At 42.7% G+C, this 23,262-nt stretch overlaps 1 protein-coding gene across 1 annotated transcript; it reads right to left on the minus strand.

The window, feature by feature from the left end:
• Positions 1–11,599: 11,599 nt before the first annotated feature.
• Positions 11,600–21,496, minus strand: LOC308160084 (keratin, type II cytoskeletal 8-like; the record flags this gene model as incomplete). The annotated part of the gene is made up of 9 exons (XM_080533950.1): positions 11,600–12,464; positions 13,691–13,734; positions 14,404–14,624; positions 15,167–15,292; positions 15,908–16,072; positions 16,660–16,755; positions 18,411–18,471; positions 18,663–18,871; positions 20,993–21,496. The coding sequence occupies 9 exons, from the start codon at positions 21,494–21,496 to the stop codon at positions 12,103–12,105; spliced, it is 1,788 nt and encodes a 595-aa protein (XP_080390076.1). The 3' UTR covers positions 11,600–12,102.
• Positions 21,497–23,262: the final 1,766 nt, after the last annotated feature.

Genomic DNA, 23,262 nt, shown 5'->3' on the forward strand with positions numbered 1-23,262 from the left:
CAATGTATTCCTTATCTGCATGGTAGCTTACAAGTTCTGCCCAGAGCAAGACTATCTCTATGTCAGTTTCCTCCTCAACTTGTCTACAATATACTGTACATGTATGTATTTTTGCAGAAATCTAGTGGGCAACTCCAGCGCTACAAGACAGCAGGACTGTACAGGACAACATTGTGTGCATGCTTCTAGCCTGTCTCTTTCATATATTGTTCCATTAATCTTTGTTTGAATTGAAGACCATGTTTAGTGTTTATTAATGGAATCAGATATGAGTTCAGACGTTAGGCTTAGACCACATTTTACTAAGCAGAAAGCTCTCATGTTAGGATTCTTCATTGAGTGAAAGATTGGTTAGGGGGATTTAGCCATTCAGCAGATTTTTGGCCATTTAGCAGATGCTTTTATCCAAAGCGACTTAGAGTCTCTCTGGAGTAACTTAGGGCTAAGTGCCTTACTCACGGGCACACTAGTGGTTCTGATCAGCAGTCCAACTCATATCCCCTAGGCCAGCCACCACTACACCCGGATACAAGTGTTAAGCAATATGAGATAAGGGATACCCCTTTACAATAGAGTGAACTTGTGTTCCATCTCATTTAGGTGCTCTCTCCCATGGACAATAGCACACCCACGCCTGTTAAACCTTTGATGAGAGACAATTCGATAAGGGACAACAGGATGAACTGGTACAGTCTGCTGACAGATACTAGACTAAGGGCCGGTTTCACAGACAAGGCTTAAGCCTAATCCTAGACTAAAAAGCATCTTCAATGGAGATTTTACATTGAAAGTGTGATTTAGTCCAGGACTAGGCTTAAGCCTTGTCTCTGAAACCGGCCCTATGTAGCCTAGTCTGTCTGTTCAGCCTTGCTTTTTAAGCTGTGTCCTTTAAAAACAAGTCAGTTGTCAATCAATGACAACATTAGTCCGTGGGTGTGGACTTTTTGTGCACTGGAGGACATGTTATTCGAAATAGCATGTGCACTACGTTGTGTGTGTGTGTGTGTGTGTGTGTGTGTGTGTGTGTGTGTGTGTGTGTGTGTGTGTGTGTGTGTGTGTGTGTGTGTGTGGAGGGGGGGGGGGGCAATTGACCAATCTTATGGCCTGCAGGTAGAAGCTGTTCTGGAGCCTGTTGGACCAAGTCTGGATACCTTTTGCCAGAAGGTGGCAGAGAGAACAGGGCATGGCTGGGTTGGCTGGGGTCCCTGATCATCTTCCTGGCCTTCATCTTGCACCTATCAGGGTAAATGTCCTGAATATATTGACTTTTTCATGTGTAGGTATTGTAACAACCCTGTGTAAGGCCTGTTAGAAGCTCCGTCATGGGAGTTAACTCTCTTGCTGGCAGAGTGACTCCTGTGCAGAGTGGAGACAGAGTGTGCCAAGGTTGGCCTTCGGCTAAATGCCAAGAAAACCGAGGTAATCACCTATAACATCCTCAGGGACCGTCCACCTCTAACAACAACAGGAGGCATTGCTCTGAAGGAAGTCAGTGACTTCAAATACTGTACCTGGGCTGATGGGTCAAGTCGTCCGAGCCAGACCTTCCTGGTTCCTGGTTCCGAGTAGAGTTTGTTCTTCCTCGCTCCCCTCTCCGCACTGCTTTCTTTGCTTTTTTTCCCCTTAATTCTCTAGCTTTTACACATTTTGTTTGCTCTCTGCTATTTTTACTATGCCTACTATCTGTCAAAGTTGCGTGGATCTTTCAAAGAGAGTTGATTTATTGGAATATAGCCTACAAAGACTCGCCACCCTGGAAACCCACTACACTAATGGTCCTCCGCCCACGCAAGCATTTCTACAGGATCAATATTATAACAATATTATATCCAGAGCTAACGAGACAGCTAACAACTGCAAAATCCACTGGACAGATGAATCATCCCCCAGAAAGATTCCGCAGGGTACAGAAATCACTGAAAAGCAGCCAACTGAAGTTAGCATTAGCGGCTAACTTGCGGCCTTGCATGACTGCACAACGCCCAGATACGAGTCAGAGGTGCCAGTCAAAGTGCACTCCGACACAGAGGCGCGGCAGGCTCTATCTTCACCTCAAACAGATAGTTTGTTGATTGGAAATTCAGCCATCCGAAGCTGGATAGGTAAAGAGCTAGATTTATGCTACCCCCCTGATAAAACGGTTCTAGACAAAACAAATGATTTAATGACATTAATCATCACTGGTGATGAACAGGCCCGGAACGCAGTGTGCTCCCGTGGACACGGGGGGGAGACACCAGTCAGAACACACTGAGCTAGTACGCCCTGGAATGGGCCCAAAACAGACCCCACCAAACAAGAACAAAATTACTTACCACAACTATGTGGACGACATTCAAATCTACATAGCCCTCTCACCAAACGACTATAGTCCCATTGATAATCTCTGTAATTGCATTGAACAAATAAACGCCTGGATGACACAAAACTTCCTCCAACTAAACAGGGACACAACAGAGAAAATTCGGTGCACCTGACAAAAGATCGAAAATTTGTGCAAAACTTGATTCTCTCTCTCTTCAAACTAAAGAACAGGTCAGAAATCTTGGTGTAATTCTAGGCTCCGATCTAAACTTCAACAGCCACAACTCGATAACTAAATCAGCCTACTATCACCTGAAAAACATAACAAGAATGAGAGGTTTCATGTCCAGGTAAGACCATGACAAACTCACCCATGCATTTGTTTAGAGTAGACTTGATTATTGTAATGGTCTACTAAGGCCAGGTCATCTAAAGGAGCTGTTCGTGAATTGCAGCTCATCCAAAATGCCGCTGCTAGGGTGCTAGTCCTAACAAAAACAAAGAAGTTTGAACACATTACACCAATCCTGAGGTCCACTGGCTACCAGTCTCTCAGAGAATTTAATTCAAAATCCTCCTAATTCCTTTATGATCCATAATCCAAACGCTATAAATTATCTGCAAATATCGGCTGAATGTGTTTGCAAATGTGTCATTTAACATTGCGATCTCACACACCGTATCGGCCAGGATAGCGGTTGAATACAGACGCAGTACCTGCAATCTCATATGCCATATCGGGAAGAGCAGCGCTTGAATACAGTTGCAGTAATAACACTTTTATCTAGATAGATAGTTTATAGATAGTTTATTAGCCACACGACCAGAGTTGGTGGAATTTGTTCTCGGTACAGCATATTAATCACTGCAGCACATAAATGACAAAAACAAGGAAGTGCACAATAGACAACATCAGACAAAAATATTTAATAAATAGACAACAACAGACCATTGTGGTATGTATGTTGGTCATGACAGTGAGGAGGGGGCTAGAGGGAGGTCTCCTATGGGGAAAAAGCTGTTAGTGAAGTGTTTAGTCTTTGTGGAGAATGACTTGTAGCGCCTCCGTGAGGGGAGGAGCTGGAAGAGGTGATGAGGCGGATGTGAGGGGTCAGAGATGATTTTCTTTGCCCGTTTCACAGTTCTGTGGGTGTGCAGAGATTCAACTGAGGGGTGTGGTTTGCCTATGATTTTGGATGCCTTTTTAACAATCCGCTGTAGTTTGATCTGAGTTTGACTGTCTGTGCTCCGTAACAGACTGTAATAGAGGATGTGATGATGGACTCGATGATGGCTGAGTAAAACAGGATAAGAAGTGGTTGTTTGACCCAGAAAATAGAGACGTTGTTGAGCTTTTGCAATGATGTGTTCTGTGTTGATTTTCCATTTCAGATTGTTGCTGATGTACGTTCCAAGGAATGTTAAAGAGTCAGTGGTGGTGATGGGTCGCCGTTTATTTGTATGGGGAGTTTGGGATTTGGCCTGCGTCGGAAGTCAATGATAGGTTCCTGGGTTTTGGCTCTATTAAGCATAAGGAACATTGAGTTTACTGTTGTAGAACCTCTGACACATAAAGTGATCAGAAAGACTGTTGCAACAAAGTCAAAATGGTGAAAAAGAGAAAAGACCCACAGTTCTTTGTTCATTCAGATCACACAGATTTCATACTTAAAAACCTTGGAAATCGCCGCTGAGAGCCTCCACCCTGATCTCAACAACGACCCTGCTCTAGCCTGATGCTGGGAAAGATAGGAACTCAAATTGGACTGGTGTGTTTGCATGTGCTCATGCAACCCCTGCATATGGGATACAGTCTTAAATGACAATAATTGGCCTGATGCATTTGGGAGGTGTGCAGACTTAGTATGGAGTCACACAGGTGAACTCAGTCATAGCGTAGCACCAACCCCTGCAGGAGGTTTCAACAGGGTGAGCAGGTGGCAGTTATCAAAATATTTGCTGGTTTCGTTTCCCACACCTGGAATGAGACACACCTCGACCAAACATCCAGAATGTTTGTAAAGTATCTTTGTTTCCAAGCCTCGACTGATTGTGTTCCTTTATCTGTCAGTGGATGCAAACACTGCCCTGGGCAAGAGTTCAAACCTGTCACAAAAGGAGCATGAATGAAATAAAACACTTGATATAAGTGTTAAACAAGTGTTAACTAAGGTTGTTGTCACTAGTACAATGTATATCAAGTCCTGCATGGGAAAACCCAAGATAAAACATGAATTGCATTATGAAGTGTATTATGTTGTGTACTGAATTAAAGCTGTTTAATCATAAAACATAAAACATGTTACACGGTGTAATGCAGTTACCATGAAACTAGATCACATGTATGACTGATTACCTTTAACAGATTTACAGTCTTGTTCTTCAATTTGGCTGTGATATAACCAAACAATTCCAACTAAATACCACACACAGACTGTATTCTCAAAGGCATCAAAAATATTAAATCTATTCAGATTATACCTTTTTGAGTGTTAGGGATTTATTTGCATGAACTCAATATAAACTTCTTTTTTTTTCAAACATATGAAAATATGTTACATTACAAATATGTTACAATATGTTACAACTTAAATTGGAACCATAGATTATAAAGACTATTGTTAGAGGGTTGAATGTATGAATGCAGTCCAGTCAGGACACTTACATTGGTTTAATCATTGTTTATTGAAAATGGTAATACATTTTATTTAATTCTTTTTTTTAACCTGTTCACGCATAGAGGTCCCTACAGTGGACAGCTATTCAAAAGCTGTTTTCTTGAATATGCATGGGTTTTCATGGCATAGTTGCACATAGCCACTACACTGGATACTAGTGCATCATCCTATACACTGCAACCTAGTGGCTAGCCTATACAAGCCATTCTATGCAAAAAAAGATTCTTGCACATTTTTTCTTCTCCAAACCAAGATGGCTGATTGCCAGTCAGAAATGCCAAGTTCCTCCGGAATACCCACCCAATCCTTCTATTCCAGGAGAACTTTGCAAGTAGAAAAAATGTTAGAACATCAAGTAACATCTAAGGAGTCATGTCGTTGTTATTTTCTAAGTATTGATTTTAGATTGGGAGGAAATCCTGATGAATCATCTGTCCACTAAATTGGACATCATGCATCACTCGAAGCTGGGGGACCTCCAGGAGAGTGGGGGGGGGGGGCAGACAGTGACAGTGACTGGCCAGGGAGTGACTGTGTGTGTGTGGGGGTCAGAGCTGTGCTTCAGCCTTCATCCCCAGTGGACCTCCAGGAGAGTGGAGGGGGGGGGGTCCTAGTCTTGTGGGGGGAGTCCTAGTCTGGGGGGTCCTGTGTTGTATTTTGTATGTATTTTATAGTTTTCACATCATTTTATTGTTAATTACACACAGTATTACTATGTTATTACTTATTATTATTAATACAGTATCTCTTCAGTTGAAAACCAAAACAACCAAAACGCATGTTGTCCACTCAAGTGGACCGGTTGAAATCTCTTTGAAAAACTTGAATATATTTTTTTTAAGTTCAAATCTTTTTTTTTATGTCCTAAGACCAATAAAAACACAGGAAAATATCCTGACTGAGGGTCTCATAATTCAGGCATGAAAGGGTTAATGTTTAGCGTAATTGTATGGCTCCACTCTGTATAGCTCCCTGCCTGGAGTTTAACTACACCAAATACAAACTAACATAGAAAGAGATGTGGAAGGATTACTCTCATAGCCAGTGGCGTCACACTGTTTAACCATGGTGGAGTGTTACTATTTTAGCCTTGTTCCTGAGCATGTGAAGATGTTTTGTATATATTATTATCCCCTGACGGACAGATGCATAAGTGTACCGCTTGAACTAACGCAGGCTTCATTAATCCACGTATTAGTCTATAGTATTGGCTAATTAGCTAACAGTTAGCACAAGGTTAGAGCAATATAGCATTAACCTACTGAATACCAGTTCAAAGGCATGCTGAAAATGTACCACTTCCAACGTTTACTGCTTTTAGCTTCTAAGGAGCTCTGAAAATGTTGCAGAATGTCACACACTGCAGCGAGTGTACACACACTCCAAACACTAATTAGTGATAGAGGAACACACTTTCTCTCTCTCTCTCTCTCTCTCTCTCTCTCTCTCTCTCTCTCTCTCTCTCTCTCTCTCTCTCTCTCTCTCTCTCTCTCTCGCTCTCTCATTCAGAGGTATTTTTGGAATGGCAGGCCCCATCTTGGAGCAGTCTTTTTGCACAGGTTCTGGTAAGAATACACATTCAAAAGATACACAGTATTAGGTGACTGAGAATAAAGGTTCTAAAAACAAAACAAAACAAAAAAATCAAGGTAATTTAGCATCCAGTAATGAAACAGACAATGTCAGTGAGGTAAAAGTAATTTCTATCAAAAACAGGCATCAACTTATTTATTTAATAAAGAGTCGCAGGGGTTCACTAGCTCATACTGCTGTACACCCGGAAGAGAGGATATATAATAAACTCCTCCAAAAAAGTTTGAAACGTTATTTCGGTCAATTATTCCTCCCCTTTAATAATACCAATTGGTATTGTATTTTATATCATTGGAAAGTCTGATTAGTCACCTTTACAACGAGGTACAACTTGCAAGGATCATCCATTTGTGGAATGAGTAACACAGCTAAACGTGTGGGTAGCGGCCCAAATAAATGTGCCAAAATCCTCAGCAATATTCTTCTGTTGGTTTTCACTCTCATAAGAGTTGACATTATTTTAAAAAATCTGTCCCTGCACATCTTAACTGCTGTGGATAATATGAATGAATGTAACATACAGCTCCATTAATCTCATTCACATTGACATGAGCTTGGTTTGGACTTCTCTCTTCACACCATCACTCTGTACTATCACTCTGTACCTATACAGTGTACCATCACTCTGTACCTATACAGAGCCAAGGTTGCATGTCGGATCCACCCCGCCCCTGAAAGCTTTCCCCAGAAATGCATTGTTCTTTGTTTCTTTTAGGAATAGCTTTCCTTCTTCATTCACCTTGTTATTGTGATGGACAAATTAGTTTATGTTGTACCCCTTCAAACCACGCTCAGTAGTGCACATGATTAAACAATTTTTAAAAATGTTTTAAAAGTCATCCTTCCTTCTTCTAGCCTTGTGACTGCCAACGGCCGCTGGTCATAGCATAGATCTGTCTTTGTTATAAGGAATGATGTATAGATAATTCTATGCTTTGGATAAGTGTCTGCTAAATGTAAAACATGTCCAAATGTAATTTAAGAGAATTAGCAGTGTATATACTTGTCTTCCAAATTGGCTGTGAACGTGATAAGGTGGATGTCTACTGGGAGGTCAGGTTGAGATGCACCAATGGGACATGTTTACACACCGTGGACACTAACAGCTCTGCTTCACGTTGTGTGTACCGGCATAGACGTTGAGTAATGAGTGGAGTATTACGGATGTTATGAATGAATGGGTGTAGTCCTTTTCTGCTGAAATTCACTGACTGACAGTGCTTTTAAACCCAAACACAACCCTAAAGTGGGTTGTGGCCCATAGTGCATACCTAGGATATCTGTCTGTCATCCCTGCCAACCTTGAAAAGCTCTCTGGTTCAGCCTGTTTCTACATGATCATGCTAAGTCTTTTCAGCATTATGGACGGGGGGGGGGGGGGGGGGGGGTTGCTTAGTGGATTTTATGTTTTGGGCTCCATATGAGTCATACAGGTATACCTGTATCCTTCTGCTTGTTTATGAAGCTCTCACTGGCATAATACCAGAATATTTGAAAGACCTTTTGCTAGCATATCAGCCCAATAGAGCTCTCAGGTCTTCTGACGCTGGTTTTCTCTGTATACCACATGTACAAAAGAAGAGATTTGGTGAGGCTGCATTCTCATTTTATGCACCCAAATTGTGGAATGCACTGCCAGTTTACATTAGGGATGCAACCTCAGCAAATATGTTCAAGTCAAGACTAAAAACCCATCTTTTTAATATTGCCTTTAAATGACTAAATAATTAAATTAAGATAATAAAAACCCATCCTTTTAATATTGCATTTAAGTTACCAAAAAATAAAATTAAGATTATATAATGATTAAAGCACTTTGAGCTGCAACGTTTGCAGGAAAAGCGCTATACAAATAAAGTTATTGTTATTATTATTATTATTATTATTATTATTATTATTATTATTATTATTATTATTATACCCCACTCACGGTTCACCTTAATAGCTCCAAACCCTGTGTAATGTAATTATTTTATATTAATATATAATTATTTTTTAAGGTGTAACATTTTGCAGACCCCATTCATGCTGTTTTTACATAAACCTTAAGAAAAGAAAACATGTCATGGTTAGCACTAGGGTAAGGTTGGCAGGTAGAAATCCTTTTCCTCAAGACCCTTAAATCCTTTAGATTTGACCATTTGAATGGTGGTAATCAATACTTGGGGCATCATCATGTAGTATTAATGTCTCTCCCGTTTCTAACACATGCTAGTCATCCTAGGTCAGACATGGTTGTTGGAGGTTTTGTGGATTCAGCGTCCATTTGTTGGTTTTGTTTAATTTTGCTCGACCATTCGACCATAGAGGTCTATTTTTCATGTTGACCAATGAGAGAGCGGAGGAAAGAGGGTGGGTGTTTGCTTTAAACCTTGATATAGGTTTAAATGGGGAAACACGCTTTTGGCAGCAGCCACTGCAGTGCCCGGAAGTATTACCCATGGCCACGTATGGCCAGCTTCAAAACGTGTCTAAACTGTGCCTGTGCCTGTGCGTGTGCGTGTGCGTGTGCGTGTTGTGGCAACCCGCTCACCACCGCCCCTAAGCCTAAACCAACCCCCCGTACGAAGTACGATGAACAGAGCCCCGAGCCCCTAGGCAGGATAATTGATAGTTGCTACTACCCGCTTACACAACTGAACCGCGTCCGCCCATCACCACAGCAGCGAGCGCGGGCTCGTTAAGCGGACGTGGAACTGCTGTGCCAGCAGAGAGGAGACGGGGATAAAGAGACCTGCCGAGTCTCATCATCATGGCAGCATTGGCCCGTACGACGGCACGACGCCGAGAAGGGTGAAGACCACTCTGCGGTAACCAACATTGAATGTGAAAGTTATAATAATGTGTCTTTGTGTGACCAGACCCAGATGACCTGAGGGGAGAACCCCAGACCCAGATGACCTGAGGGGAGAACCCCAGACCCAGATGACCTGAGGGGAGAACCCCAGAACGAGAGCTGGAGTGACGAGCCTGATACAGAACAGCCGGAGAGGCACAGGAGTGTCCCCGGAGAAGCCCGAGGGCCACGGAGCCCCACCCCCGCTACTGAACGTACGGAGTCCAGCTACCTGCCGCCAGTCCCTCCAGTAGAGAGACCCCCTTATCCTTTTTTGACGTTTTGAAGTGAATGATATATACTTTTTCCCCAATGAGTGTGACATCACCCCTTCCCCATTAAGTAACCTTTTCCCCGACATCTAAGTTCCCCTGAAGTGTGAAGTGTGATTTTCTATTACGGCTCCGCCGTCTTCTAGAGTGGGCGGGGCCCCGACAGACCTTCCTGAGTGGGCTGGGCCCCGACAGACCTTCCTGAGTGGGCGGGGCCCCAACAGACCTTCCTGAGAGGAATAAATATGAAGCGCCTAAAGATGATTATACAACAGTTAGTTCCGACCAAGTAATTTGATTGGACAAGAGGCATTCCATGAGTTACGATATATAGTATAACAGCACTGGGACTTTTAACTATATGTAGCACTCCGCCGCACAGGTGTTAAATTACCGTTAATTAGACTACATTGTTACTAAGAAGACATTAGCCAATCAGCGCGCAAAGCAAAACTCTCCGTTTTTAAATCCTCAATTTTGGCCGCCATTGGCCAAAAGCTGTAATTCGGCTCTACAAGTGTTAATATATCATTTTATGAAGTTTTAATATGTTTTCAGGCGAGAAAGTAACCATATATATTCACAAAATGTATCCGGTTTATCAAAATAACCAGTTTATATATCTGATCTGACGTTTTTTCCCCCACTTCTGTGGGAAACTTCGCTAGTTGAACAGTCCCGTTGAGGAACTATTTTTTCTTGACGGAGCCAAAATAAATGATTAAATAAACAAACAAATCATAATCTGTTGTCACTTATTACTGTTAACTAATAAATTGCGCTGTAGAACTGTTGTATAAAAGCAATATCACACTCGAGGTCGTGTGTTATACTGAATATTTTATTTTTATTTGTATAGCGCTGGCGGCCTCGTACCTACGACCGAATCACAGCCGTGCTGATATTCAGTATAACACACTCCCTCTCGTGTGATATTGCTTAATCACTGCCTCCTCGTCTCTTTAGCTCTGTGTGTACAATTTCCCCATGTCAAGTGTGTGTGTGTGTGTGTGTGTGTGTGTGTGTGTGTGTGTGTGTGTGTGTGTGTGTGCAAGCGTGCGTTTCTAGGTGTGTGTGAATTTGTGTGTGTGCAGTTTATACATAAAGTGCTCTTCATACATATTGGAAAGAGGAAGCTATTTGCCTTCTTTTAACTTCTTTTAACTTCTTTTAGCTCTATACTCCAGTACTATACTCTTTACTTTAATTCAGTGTGGGTTTTTTCAGCTTGGGTTCACCATTTAGAAAGTACAAAAATGTTTTAAACATACTCCCCCTATTCCTTTCCAATCCGACCTGCAGGTCACCACTCTATGTGTGTGTTAGTGCTTTGGAATGTGGTCTTGGAGAGGCTGGTGTTGGATTGCTGCAGTTAGTAAGTGTGCTTTGGGTCATGGTCAGTTGATCAACTCAAGCAAGCTTGTAAATACCCCAAATCATTATGTACCATATACTCTCAATGAGTCACTTCACCTGACACCAGCACATAACAGTGTACATACGATTTTGCGTATTGATATTTTTTATACAGCTATGATTATGGCATGATATCTAGAGTAAATAGATGCCAATGTAATAACTATCAACCTCCCTCAGATCCTCCCTCTGATTGCGTAAAACGGTTTCTGCAGCTGCATTCCTTATAAGTCCTTTCGAAAACCTACTTTGATGTGTAAGCTATGAGATACAATGATGCAATCCTCTAATCTACTCTGGATTAAAGGGGCAACATAGCTGTCTAGTCTTTGTGGAATCTGCTTGGTGACTTTGCACATCCATACATGACCACCAATAATGTTAAAGAAGTTTTATTGTTGAACAATAAAGAGAAAACAAAAGTAGCCCACGTGAACAAAAATCTAATTCACAGTTGAGGTCATGAGGACTGACAAATGGACACATGTTGTACATTCACCTTTCAGCTTTTTGGTAGGTTTAGTTTATGTATAACAGCACTGCTTTACATGAGCCTAACAGGAGAAGCAAAGAGTTAACAAACCACAATGACACCTGGTGACCAGATGTGGTCTGTGCATTGACAACAGCAGTAAACTACTCTAGGGACAGTGAGAGACTACATGTGACAGTGAACAACCTCAAAAAGCACAATAGGTTTCAGAGAACCTAGAGGCAACCCCAAAACATCTCACCACTTATCCAGGCCATTTCAGGGGAGGAAACTACAGTATGTATGAAGAAAAACTACAGTTCCGCTATCTGTCATTTCTAGATGGATAAGTAGTCATAGAAATGCTATCATTCTACAGAGCAGGTACTAATAGTAAGTACCTGACTTTGAAGTGAAAGAGAGTAGAATGGCATTGGCGGAGAGCGAGAATAGTCTGAGTGTGCCCTGTTATCTCTTAGTCAGACAGATAGATCTCATGGGTTGCCTGAATTATCGACAAAACGTCAAGTATCACTCTTCAACCTCAACCTGTTCCTGCCCTTGTTCCTGCTCCTGATCCTGTTCCTGTTCCTTGGCGGCGTCAGAGGCAACATCGGAGGCTAACGATGCCACATCGGTCTCCTCCATCGCCGCGGCCTTGACGACAACAGTTTGGGTTTTGGTGACGGTGGTGGTACTGCTACTGTTGTTGCTGCTGTTGGCGCTGGCCATGCCGCTCTTCAAAGTTGCCTCATACCCACCGATGTAAGTGCTGCTCTTCATCGCCCCCTCGTGGCCACCGATGTTAGCGACGCGACCGCCCATGGAGCCACTGACGTAGCTGGTGTTGCGAGTGGTCTCCAGGTGGGGAGAGTAAGAGGAGTAGTTCCTTGCTAGAAGTTGAGATTTAAACAGTTGGTTATAGGAGTGGACATGGGTTAGGATAAGAGAGATGAGTTGTTAGTCCTGGGATGACATGTGGAGTTGGCTGTGGCACAGGAGGTAGAGTGGGCCTCTAATGATCGCATGGTCGGCAGATCGGCGGTTCGAACCCCATCTGACCACATGTTGAGGTGTCCACGGGCAAGACACTGAACCCCATCATTTCTCCTAATGAGCAGGCCGGCAACTTGCATGGTACGGTAGCTTGGAAATAATCCGCTATCTAAGTCAGTCCATTCACCATTTACATATTTGAAAAAATATGTAGGCAGAACAATATCGCATAATATGATTTTTTAAATTCTATAACTATAACTAGTGATACAATAACATATACAGATATTGAAAATATTGTTTTATGATATGTGCAGAACTGACTTTTAAAGGTCTTTCGGTGATAGATAAAAGGAGACACAGGTCTATTGTTTGAGCGACCCTTAGGCGCCTTCTTTGGTGTATGTATGTATTTATATATGTATATGTATTATGTATTTCGAACATTTTGAACTGTTACCAGATGTGAATGGTTCATTCATTGGCTAGTTATGCTTCTCTGTGTCTTCCCTCTGTGTCAGTAGTTCATCGTATGTGTGAGTAGTGTGTGTGTGTGTGTGTGTGTGTGTGTGTGTGTGTGTGTGTGTGTGTGTGTGTGTGTGTGTGTGTGTGTGTGTGTGTGTGTGCGTGTGTGTGTGTATGTGTGTGTGTGTGTGTGTGTGTGTGTGTCCTCATAGTCTTACCTGTCCTTGCCTGTTTGGAAGTTAAGTACTGAGAGACTTTTTTACATTGCCTTGCCTAGTGCTATTTATTGAGTTTTGGAGACTAAGCCGTCTCCTATTTTGTTTTATCGCTTAGTGTTCGGTTTGCGTTGTTGTTTGTTTGCTGGATTAAAGAGCACCTTTTATTTACAATTCTCCATCTGCATCCCGTCTCCTATGTTCTGGACCTCCTGGGTCCAACTACCTTAGCTACTCATAACAGATTTGTTTGAGTTGCCAGCTCCCTTGATTTTATCCAACTTTGCATTGATAAGCAGAGGTAAGCATAATCCTATACAGTATATTCCAACTATTATTGACATTTCTTGGCATTTGATAAAACTGTGTGTGGTTGTGATATGGATGAAGGACATGTGTGTAACTGAATTGGGAGGGTGACAGTGACAGTGACAGTGACTTACAAGTCTGCTTGGAGACATTGATGGTCTTGATTCCACTCACGATCCTGGCAAGGTGAAGAGATGCACCAGTGAGAAAATGCAGGCAACTCATCAATCCTCAGATCTAGCCACCATAAATCAATAATAATAATAATAATAATAATAATAATAATAATAACTTTATTTGTATAGCGCTTTTCCTGCAAACGTTGCAGCTCAAAGTGCTCCAATCATTATATAATCATAATTTAATTATTTAGTCATTTAAAGGCAATATTAAAAAGATGGGTTTTTAGTCTTGACTTGAACATAATGTGCTGAGGTTGCATCCCTAATGTAAACTGGCAGTGCATTCCACAATCTGGGGGCATAAAATGAGAATGCAGCCTCACCAAACCTCTTCTTTTGTGGTATACAGAGAACACATATCAGTCATATCAGTCTGAGTCCCCTCAGTCATATCAGTCATATCAGTCGGAGTCCCCTCAGTCATATCAGTCATATCAGTCTGAGTCCCCTCATAATGCTCTGAAGTGCTGCATGCTTGTAAAGCACCCGGTGCATTCGTGCTGAGAAGGGTGCTATATAAATAAAGTTTTACTTACTTACTTACTATACAAAAGCTACACTCCCTCTAACGCAGGCCAGTCAGATCTATTAGCAACTGAAGGTTGGAGAGAAGGGAAGGCATTTTGATTTGATCATATAGAGACAGACCCCATAGCATCCCTCACCTCTCCTCCTCTCCCTCCAGCAGCTTCCTGTAGGTGGCGATCTCGATGTCCAGGGCCAGCTTGACGTTCATCAGCTCCTGGTACTCGCGCACCTGGCGGGCCATGTCCTGCTTGGCTTTCTGGAGAGCGTCCTCCAGGTCCTTGATGCGGAGCCTGGCGTCCTTCACTGCCAGCTCACCACGCTCCTCTGCCTCAGCGATCTGAGCCTCCAGGTTGGCCCTCTGTGAGGAGAGAGACGAGATGTTTAGCATTAGCCAGGGCTATTCTTTGTTTGCTAATTAGCACAGTTAAGAATCCACTTCTTTAGCATTTTTAGCCATGATAATTTAAAAGACAAAACATCATCATCATTCGTCATACAGTATGTAGTATCTGTTTCATGTACAACATACAGTATGTATTATCTGTTTCATGTACAACATACAGTATATAGTATCTGTTTCATGTACAACATACAGTATGTACTGTAGTATCTGGTTCATGTACAACATACAGTATGTAGTATCTGTTTCATGTACAACATATAGTATGTAGTATCTGTTTCATGTACAACATACAGTATGTAGTATTTGTTTTACTGTCCTGGGGGGGAGGAAGATGATCATTGAGAAAAAATATAGCATTTCTCACAATGTTTTCGTTTCTTCTTTTCTTGTCCATCTTTTACATGCACTGGAAGGACGTTGGTGTCTAACTCGCTCTGGACAAGAGAGTCTGGCTACTAAACCAAACCAAAAAAAACAAAGCCGCACCTAGGACCCACCTGACTCTTCATGAGGTCGATCTCTGTTTGATATCTCATGACTTTGCGGTTCATCTCTGCGATCTGCGCTTTGGTGGTTCTCAGGTCGTCCCCGTACTGGCCGGCCGACACTTGCATCTCTTCATACTGTTACAGAGTCAGGAACGTGCAGAAACTTTCATCGACCAAAACATGAAGACTTAACATGAAGAGACGAGACTGAGACTTAAAATGAAGCCAGGCTGTTCGTGTGTTAGGCACTGTTGGGTCTGTTGAGTAATACTTTTATAGGCTCTGTATGTGTAACTGTGATGTCATGTGAAAAGAATTCCTTCCTGAGGGACCATAAACATCATTATGGAATCATGGAAAAATAAGCCTATTCAGCTGAATTGGCGAGGAGACTTTTGAACTTTCAGGTCCTAGGAAGAATGATGGGTATTGGGACACCATGGGTACTACCTACCTATTCTCCCATGCATACAACCTCCCCTACCCCTAACCATCTCCCCTAACCCTGCCACCCCCCTCCCCCCCTGGACATTGCTGCGTTACTTGTTCCCCGTTCGTTAACTCTGCGTTCTATGTGCTCATGTTATCTGTTGCTTGTTGTTTCTGTGTTTTCTGTTTTTCCCATATTGTCAGTGTCTTTGAGCCTCGGAAAAGCGCTATATAAATACAATGAATTATTATTATTATTATTATTATTATTATTATTATTATTATTATTATTATTATTACTACTACTACTAGAGGGCTTACTTTGGCCTGGTACCAGCTCTCGGCCTCGGCCCTGCTGCGGTTGGCAATGTCCTCGTACTGGGCGCGCACTTCATCCACGATGGAGTCCATGTCCAGGCTGCGGCTGTTGTCCATCTCCACCACCACAGAGGTGTCCTTGATCTGGCCCTGCAGCTCACACAGCTCCTGAAGGAAGATACAAAGAAAAGAAAAGTAATGCATAGTAAATTAAGACAAAATGGGAAAAAAAATATTCTATCAATACTTTGGGCTAATAAACTAGAGGCACTTTGAGATGCATTGTAGAAACTTTGATACATATAACATCTATTACTGTCCTCTATTTCCAGCCCAGCACTACATTATACTGTTTATCGACACATTTATGTATAGTCACGGCATGTATTTACATTGTCAGTTGTTACCACTGTTAATTAAAACACTGTAAACAAGGGGCGGCTGTGTCGCAGGAGGTAGAGCCGCTGTCTAATCATCGCAAGGTTGGCAGATTGGCGGTTCGAGCCCCGGCTGGCCACATGTCGAAGTGTCCTTGGGCAAGACACTGAACCCCAAATTGCTCCCAGTGAACGGGCCGGCGCCTTGCATGGTAGCTTGCCGCCATTGGTGTGTGAATGTGTGTGTGAATGGGTAAATGAGAGACCGTTGTAAAACGCTTTGGATAAAGGCATAGCTATATAAGTGCAGTCCATTTACCAACATTATATCAGTCTGAGAGTCAGTCCCGTTGTTGTGTTGACGAGGTGATACATTACCGCATCGTAGATCTGCCTGAGGAACTCAATCTCATCAGAGAGACAGTCCAGCTTAGCCTCCAGCTCCACCTTGTTAACGTACGCTGCATCTGTATCCTAGCAACACAACACAACGCAAACGTTCAAGGGAAGGGCACTGTGATGCATACAATAACAGGTAGTTTTAGCAGCTCTGCCACTAGCTCTGTGACATAGCTTTACTCTTTAACACTACAACAGCCGTGCCTATTTTACCTACTAGTAGAGCCGCCTTGGGGGTCAAATAGACCCCCTTTTTAGAATGTAAATCTGCTATTTACACACAGAGATCACTAGTGGGTGCTTCTTTTTTTAGCCTGCCTCCTACACAGAAAAACTGCAAAACAGCTTTATACCAGTGGCGGCTGGCCAATAGAGGGCGCTGGGGCGCCGCCCCCACCTTCACTTCCTCGTTGCGACTTGTAAAAGTTTTTTTTTTTAAATAAACATTGTTTATTCACAAAATGCGGCTGATATTCTGTCGGCGCCTATCAGCATTCATTAAAAATCCTCCAATACAATAAACATGTTATCTGTGTGTGTGTAAAATTCACTGTTAAAATACATAGGGGAGGAGTCGGGGCGCCGGCCGAATGCAAGTCTATGGCACTGCAAATACTTTTGGCTTACACATGAGCTGTAGCAGCGCTCCAATTGGCTGTCTCCTATTTCTCGGCCGGGGCGCAAAAATTGCGCCCCAAGCATGCGCAGATTATAGGCTTACCTAGGCTGCAGCCTAGGGCCACTACCACTAGGGGTAGTAAAAATTAAAAAATGCCGTGAATATCCCTGAATATCCGGTTGTTAAGTCTGACGTCAAACGTGACGTTTTGCAATTTCCGGCTCCAAACCAGAAATTCTCCGCACCAGAATACCAGTGTACTACAGCGGTAGAATGACAGTTTAATCGTTTTTTAGACTCTGATCTATTCATACAACAAGGGACACAGCAGCACTTTCCCGTTGTCCCCATATTGTCAGGGTATTTGAGCCTCGGAAAAGCGCTATATAAATATAATTTATTATTATTATTATTGCGGCATTTCGAAGACAGCGCCTCAGCCAACTTTGGACCCGGAAACGACAACAGGAGAGGAGAGCAATAGAGACAGAACTGAGGTGAGGTGAGCAATAGAGACAGAACTGAGGTGATAACAAACAGTTCAGTATGACAGAGACAACTAATAGAAAGACAACTGTATGATTATAGAGTTTACATGTTCAAGGAAATATTGTATGATAATAGAAAGGTACACTTTAATTTAATTAAAGAAGTAACAAAGAACACATTTATTATCACAATTGCATTGTGTTCCATGTCTTTCTCCATTTGAATAAATAATGCCTAGTTGAATGGCTAAACAAGACAACTGTCTGGACAGTACTATATACAGTATATTCTCATGCTAAAATCGACTGTAAATCCAGATTTTAAAGTTGATATTCTTCCCCGTGGAGCATGCCCCCATAACCTGTGCCCCACCCAAAATGTTTAGCACCAGCCGCCACTGCTTTATACTATCTTATCCTGAAGTGATTTTGAAAATGTAAGAATACTGGGTGGTAGAACGCACATATCTAGGAAAAGTCATGAAAGGAAGGTCCTGAAATTTGATCGAGTGCAAAGATATAATTTTTATTTTACTCACAGGGGTCATCGTGACCCCTCACGGCTCTTCTAGTGTTAACTACACAATTTTGAGTTCTTGCATCCGTTGACAAATTGTACTGACCTTTTTGATTAATACAAAGTTGTTTTCGCTCTCATTGCGCTTGTTGATCTCATCTTCATACCTGGTAAAGCAAAGAGACAACCGTGCATGGCTAAAGCAAATTGCTTATTCATGCTCAGCGAGAGCTCTTGGTCGAAGTTGGCCAATTGGGTCAATACGGCATGTCCTTCTATAACGTAAAGAAGACATTTCACAGACATTTATATTTGAGTAGATTACCCCTTTATCTTTTGAATCTCAGACCGCACTCACTTGGTCTTGAAGTCCTCCACAAGTCTCTTCATGTTGTACAGGTCAGATTCCAGCTTCATCCTCTCGTTGCCCAGGCCGTCCAGCTGCCTGCGCAGGTTGGAGATGTAGGCCTCAAACATGCCGTCGATGTTGGAGCGGGTGGTTGTCTGGTCCTGCAGGAGGCTCCACTTGGTCTCCAGCATCTTGTTCTGCTGCTCCAGGAAGCGCACCTGAACGGGGGGAGAGGGGAGAGGTGGACATGATTGAATTCATTGATTGGAAAAGAAGAGAACACACACCGCAGAAACCTTAGGCGAGGTGCTGGCGACAGAGCAGAATTGTATTGAATGAAGTAGAAGCCTCTGTAGTTCACTGTAGTTCCAGATGCAAAACATCTTTGCCCGGCTGCCCTCGAAAAGGCGGTACAGGACCATGGCCGCAAGGACAAACAGACTGAAGCACAGCTTCTACCCCAGGGCCATCCAGGCCCTGAACACAGCAAAGACCTAGGTTCTGGGCCCTGGACAGTCTGGACGGATTGATGGCAGCTGCTGGATTGAAAAAATCAGGTGTAGTGCTGAGGCACAAATGTGTACATTTCAAGCCTGCAAACTGCGACACTTTAAATGAATGTGCAATAACACTATGTGCAATATGACAACCCTAGTCGTCTTACCTGTACAGTATAGTATAGTGGATAGTGTACATAGCCTTTATTTATGTAAACCAGCTCCTTTCCCTTCCTGTTTTTTTTTCTTTTTTTTCTTTCCTAGCACCAGGGGAGCCACCCCTCCCAAATGTCGTTGTTTGGTACCTGTACTATAGCAATGACAATAAAGACCATTCATTCAAAAGTGTAGATTTAAATTTTTATAACGGTTTCGGCCGTAGCCTTTGTCAAGTCGTGAATTCATTGATTGACATGTAGAAATTGATACATACATGAATGGCTGGGTAGATGGATGGAAATAAAGCATGAATTAATTAATTCATGTGTGTGGGTGAATGCGTGTGGATAAGGTGGACAGAAATCAATGAATCAATCAATAAATCTACCAATGGATGAACAGATGAATGGATGCAGATAGATGGACATGTTGGAAGTGTGAATGGGTTTACTGTTTAAAGCAGAGGGACAAAGAAGCAAATGAATGAGAGTCAACAGAGACATGATTGATTAAACCAGACTGAGGTAACAGGACCATTCATTTTTAGTCAGGTTCTTCAAAGACTTCTATGTTTCAACACAACGTGCAACTGTCTCTCAATCTAGTTCCAAATGAATCATGATTCAGAAGTTTTTCTCTTTTCACACCTGCCCATGGGTGGGGTTCTGCTCAAACATAGCAAGCAAAGACGCGAAAACAGAAGGGTGTGTGTCGCTGTGGAGGAGAGGAGTGTAGAGGAGGGGTCGGATGGTCTTAGGTTAAACCTGAGGTTAAACAATTGATTTATGGTTTAACCTGTACATTGCTCCTTGAATGCATTCACAAACGAGAGGCCCCTGCAAAGGTATATGAGACAATGAGAGGTGGCTGAACTTTTGTCGAAGCAGTCAGGAAATTAAAAACAGCTCTAACTTTAGGTTTGAACTGATTGCTGTTTTCCATAGTAAAGCTGTCATTTATTGTTTGAATATGGATAAGACAATGATTAATTGATCCAAGCAATACGACCTACATAAGCTACTGACAAGAAAGTGATACCACAGGTATTTCTTTTCACAAAGATAATGGCCGACATAGTGACTAACGAACCGTATATCCCGGGCTTGAAAGATGGTATGCCCCGACCTTCATACTTACCTAAGGCATTCTCCTGGTTCATCTCATTTGTATCTGTCACCTCAACCCCTCCTCCTGCTGTCACTCATATGGCAGCACTCATCTAATTGAGTCATAAGGTGTTTACAACTTTTCACTTTGCAAGAGCCATTGGGGATAGATGTCTGTGTACTTGGTTATATCTGTATTTGTACATAATACATGCTGTATATTGGCATTGACCATAATGGCTATGACTATACTGGCTTTATACATGGGGTAATATCAGTTGGCATGCAGAAGTTACTGTACAGCCCGAGCAAAAAACACGTTGTACCTTCACCCTTCCAGCCATTCACATGAGCTTTTTCATCAGGGAGAGATGGGATGATCTCGCCAAACATTGAAAATCACAGATACAAGCTAGATCATAAGTGACAAGCCTATAAGACCACTACTTTCCCCCCACAAAGGCTAGGCAAGAACATATTAAGAACATACAGTAGGAAGATAACATGGGCATAGGAACATAGGATAGTTGGACTCTTAGTGGGATAAGAAGATAGTACCAACATATGAGGAACTGACCTTATCGATGAAGGAAGCGAAGCGGTTGTTGAGGGTCTTGATCTGCTCCTTCTCCTGGGTGCGGACCACCTGGATGGAGGGGTCAATCTCCAGGTTCAGGGGGGCCAGCAGGCTCTTGTTGACGGTCACTGCTGTGATGGGGGCAGCCCCGCAATGGACCATCCCACCACCCATGCCCATGCCGCCACCCATGCCCATACCACCCCCGGCACCACCCATGGTCACATACCCAAACTCCACCCCGCCCCCTCTGAGTCCTGACCCCCCGGCCACGTACCCCCCGGCCACCTTGTACCCCCCAGCCGCCACGCCTCCGGCACTGCCCCCCCCGTAGGAGCTACGGACGCTGTAGCTCTGCCCGGAGCCCCCCACCCTCTGGCCAGCGCCCCCATACCCACCGGAGAGGGAGCGGCTGCCGTAGCCATGGGGGGCGGTGCCCATCCCCACGCCCGAGGAGGAGGACACCACAGAGTAGCTTGTGGTCTTCACAGCTCTGGCGGACATTATGATGATGATGATGATGATGAGGATGTTTGGGTTCTAGCAAAGAGGTGGTGTTCCGTAGAGACTGGGAGACTCACTGCTGCAGAGAGAGAGGGAGAGACTCGTGCAGATAGGCCAAGCCCTGTTCCCTGACCCTCTTTTTATCGTGGAAAAGGGAGGGGACCGGGGGCGAGATGATTGGCTAGCACCCGTAGCAGGGGAGAATGAGGTACAGGAATGCTGGAGGAGAAAAAAAAAGAATAGAATCATGTTACACATTTACAGAACACAGAGTGAATTTGAGAGAGCTGGGGATCTTACATAACAGTCTTTTTGCCAGTCTCTTTCAAACTGCAGAAGATGTTCGAGCTACTTGCTGCGTTTGCAACAGTTAATGCCATACAGCCATACATACTGTACATACATGTGTTGTCCATGTGTTGGCAATCCAAGTTTATTCACTTACAGATTTGAAATCTCAAATCATTTACTAGTCCTCCATGCATGATGTTGCAATGTCACATCTATTGTGAATACAACCAAATATTGTTTTATTTGAACACAGATGTCAATGCAATACATATGTGCTGCATGCACGCTTATGCATTGTCTCACTCATCATCAATGATACATCATCATAATATTTTCATAAAGTTTTATCAGTTTCATATCTCATGTAAACAGAGATGATACAGTACAGTCTTGCTCCTATGGATGAATATGTATCCATGACCTCAAAGCCATACTGACCGACTACAAAACCACAACGCATGTTTTACAGTGACTGCATGACTCATAGTTGTGGGAAGTTGGGTTTTAGTGCCAGTTTGATCTGATATCCTATTATCTTTATACCCAGGACAGGATCCACCAACCAGGAATTTTACACAGGCTACTTTATTGGCTCCAAACTATCACACATCGCTATTGATTAGCATTCCTCAGTTATCTCCTTAACGAAGAGCAAACAGTGGTTTCTCTCTCTTTCTCTCGCTCTCTCTCTTTTGAACTCACCATGGTCTCCCCACCCTTTACCCCAACCCCGCCCTATGATAGACAATGCAGTTCTCTATAGCTGTATAAGATACATCCTGTACAAGCTATCACTCATGTACATGCATATATAAAGTACATAATGGTGCCTGTGGCCTTCACTTCTTCTTATGTCGACATGTACATGATTGACAGTTCAATAGTAAAAGCCAGTCATCATGTGCTGCTGAAATAATACGATTGGGTTGATAGCTATCTTTGAGATGATGTGGTCCTGTGTGGTTGACATACAAGATAAGGCAAGCCTATTATACACTATCGATTCAAGTTTCAGTTTCAAGTTGTATTGTTACGTCACATTACACAAGTGTAAGAGAGTAAAATTCTTAGGCTTCGGTTCCTGACATTAAAGCACAAGACAATAAGGCAATAGGTATAAGTCAAGAATAAAAAGTAACAATACATAACACAATACATACATACACATAAGTGACAAATAAGACAGGATACAATTAGCAGTACAAATATTAAATTAAATAAATAGGACAAGTACAATGTCATGAGTATTGCACTCAGACATATACAGTACATCCATACATAGACCCAGGGGTCCCTCTGGTCATAATGTATACAGTACATCCAGCCCAGACCCAGGGTCCCTCTGGTCATAAGGAGACAATAGACATCAACATTTCTTAATGTAAACAAACCAAGAAGTTTGGACCGATCTGCAACTTCTATATGTTTTTCTTCAATGACAGAGACACATACAGTAGCTGATAACATTGCATACT

Source organism: Nansenia antarctica (genome assembly GCF_963989245.1).
Source record: "Nansenia antarctica genome assembly, chromosome: 6".
Taxonomy (NCBI): Eukaryota; Metazoa; Chordata; class Actinopteri; order Argentiniformes; family Microstomatidae; genus Nansenia; species Nansenia antarctica.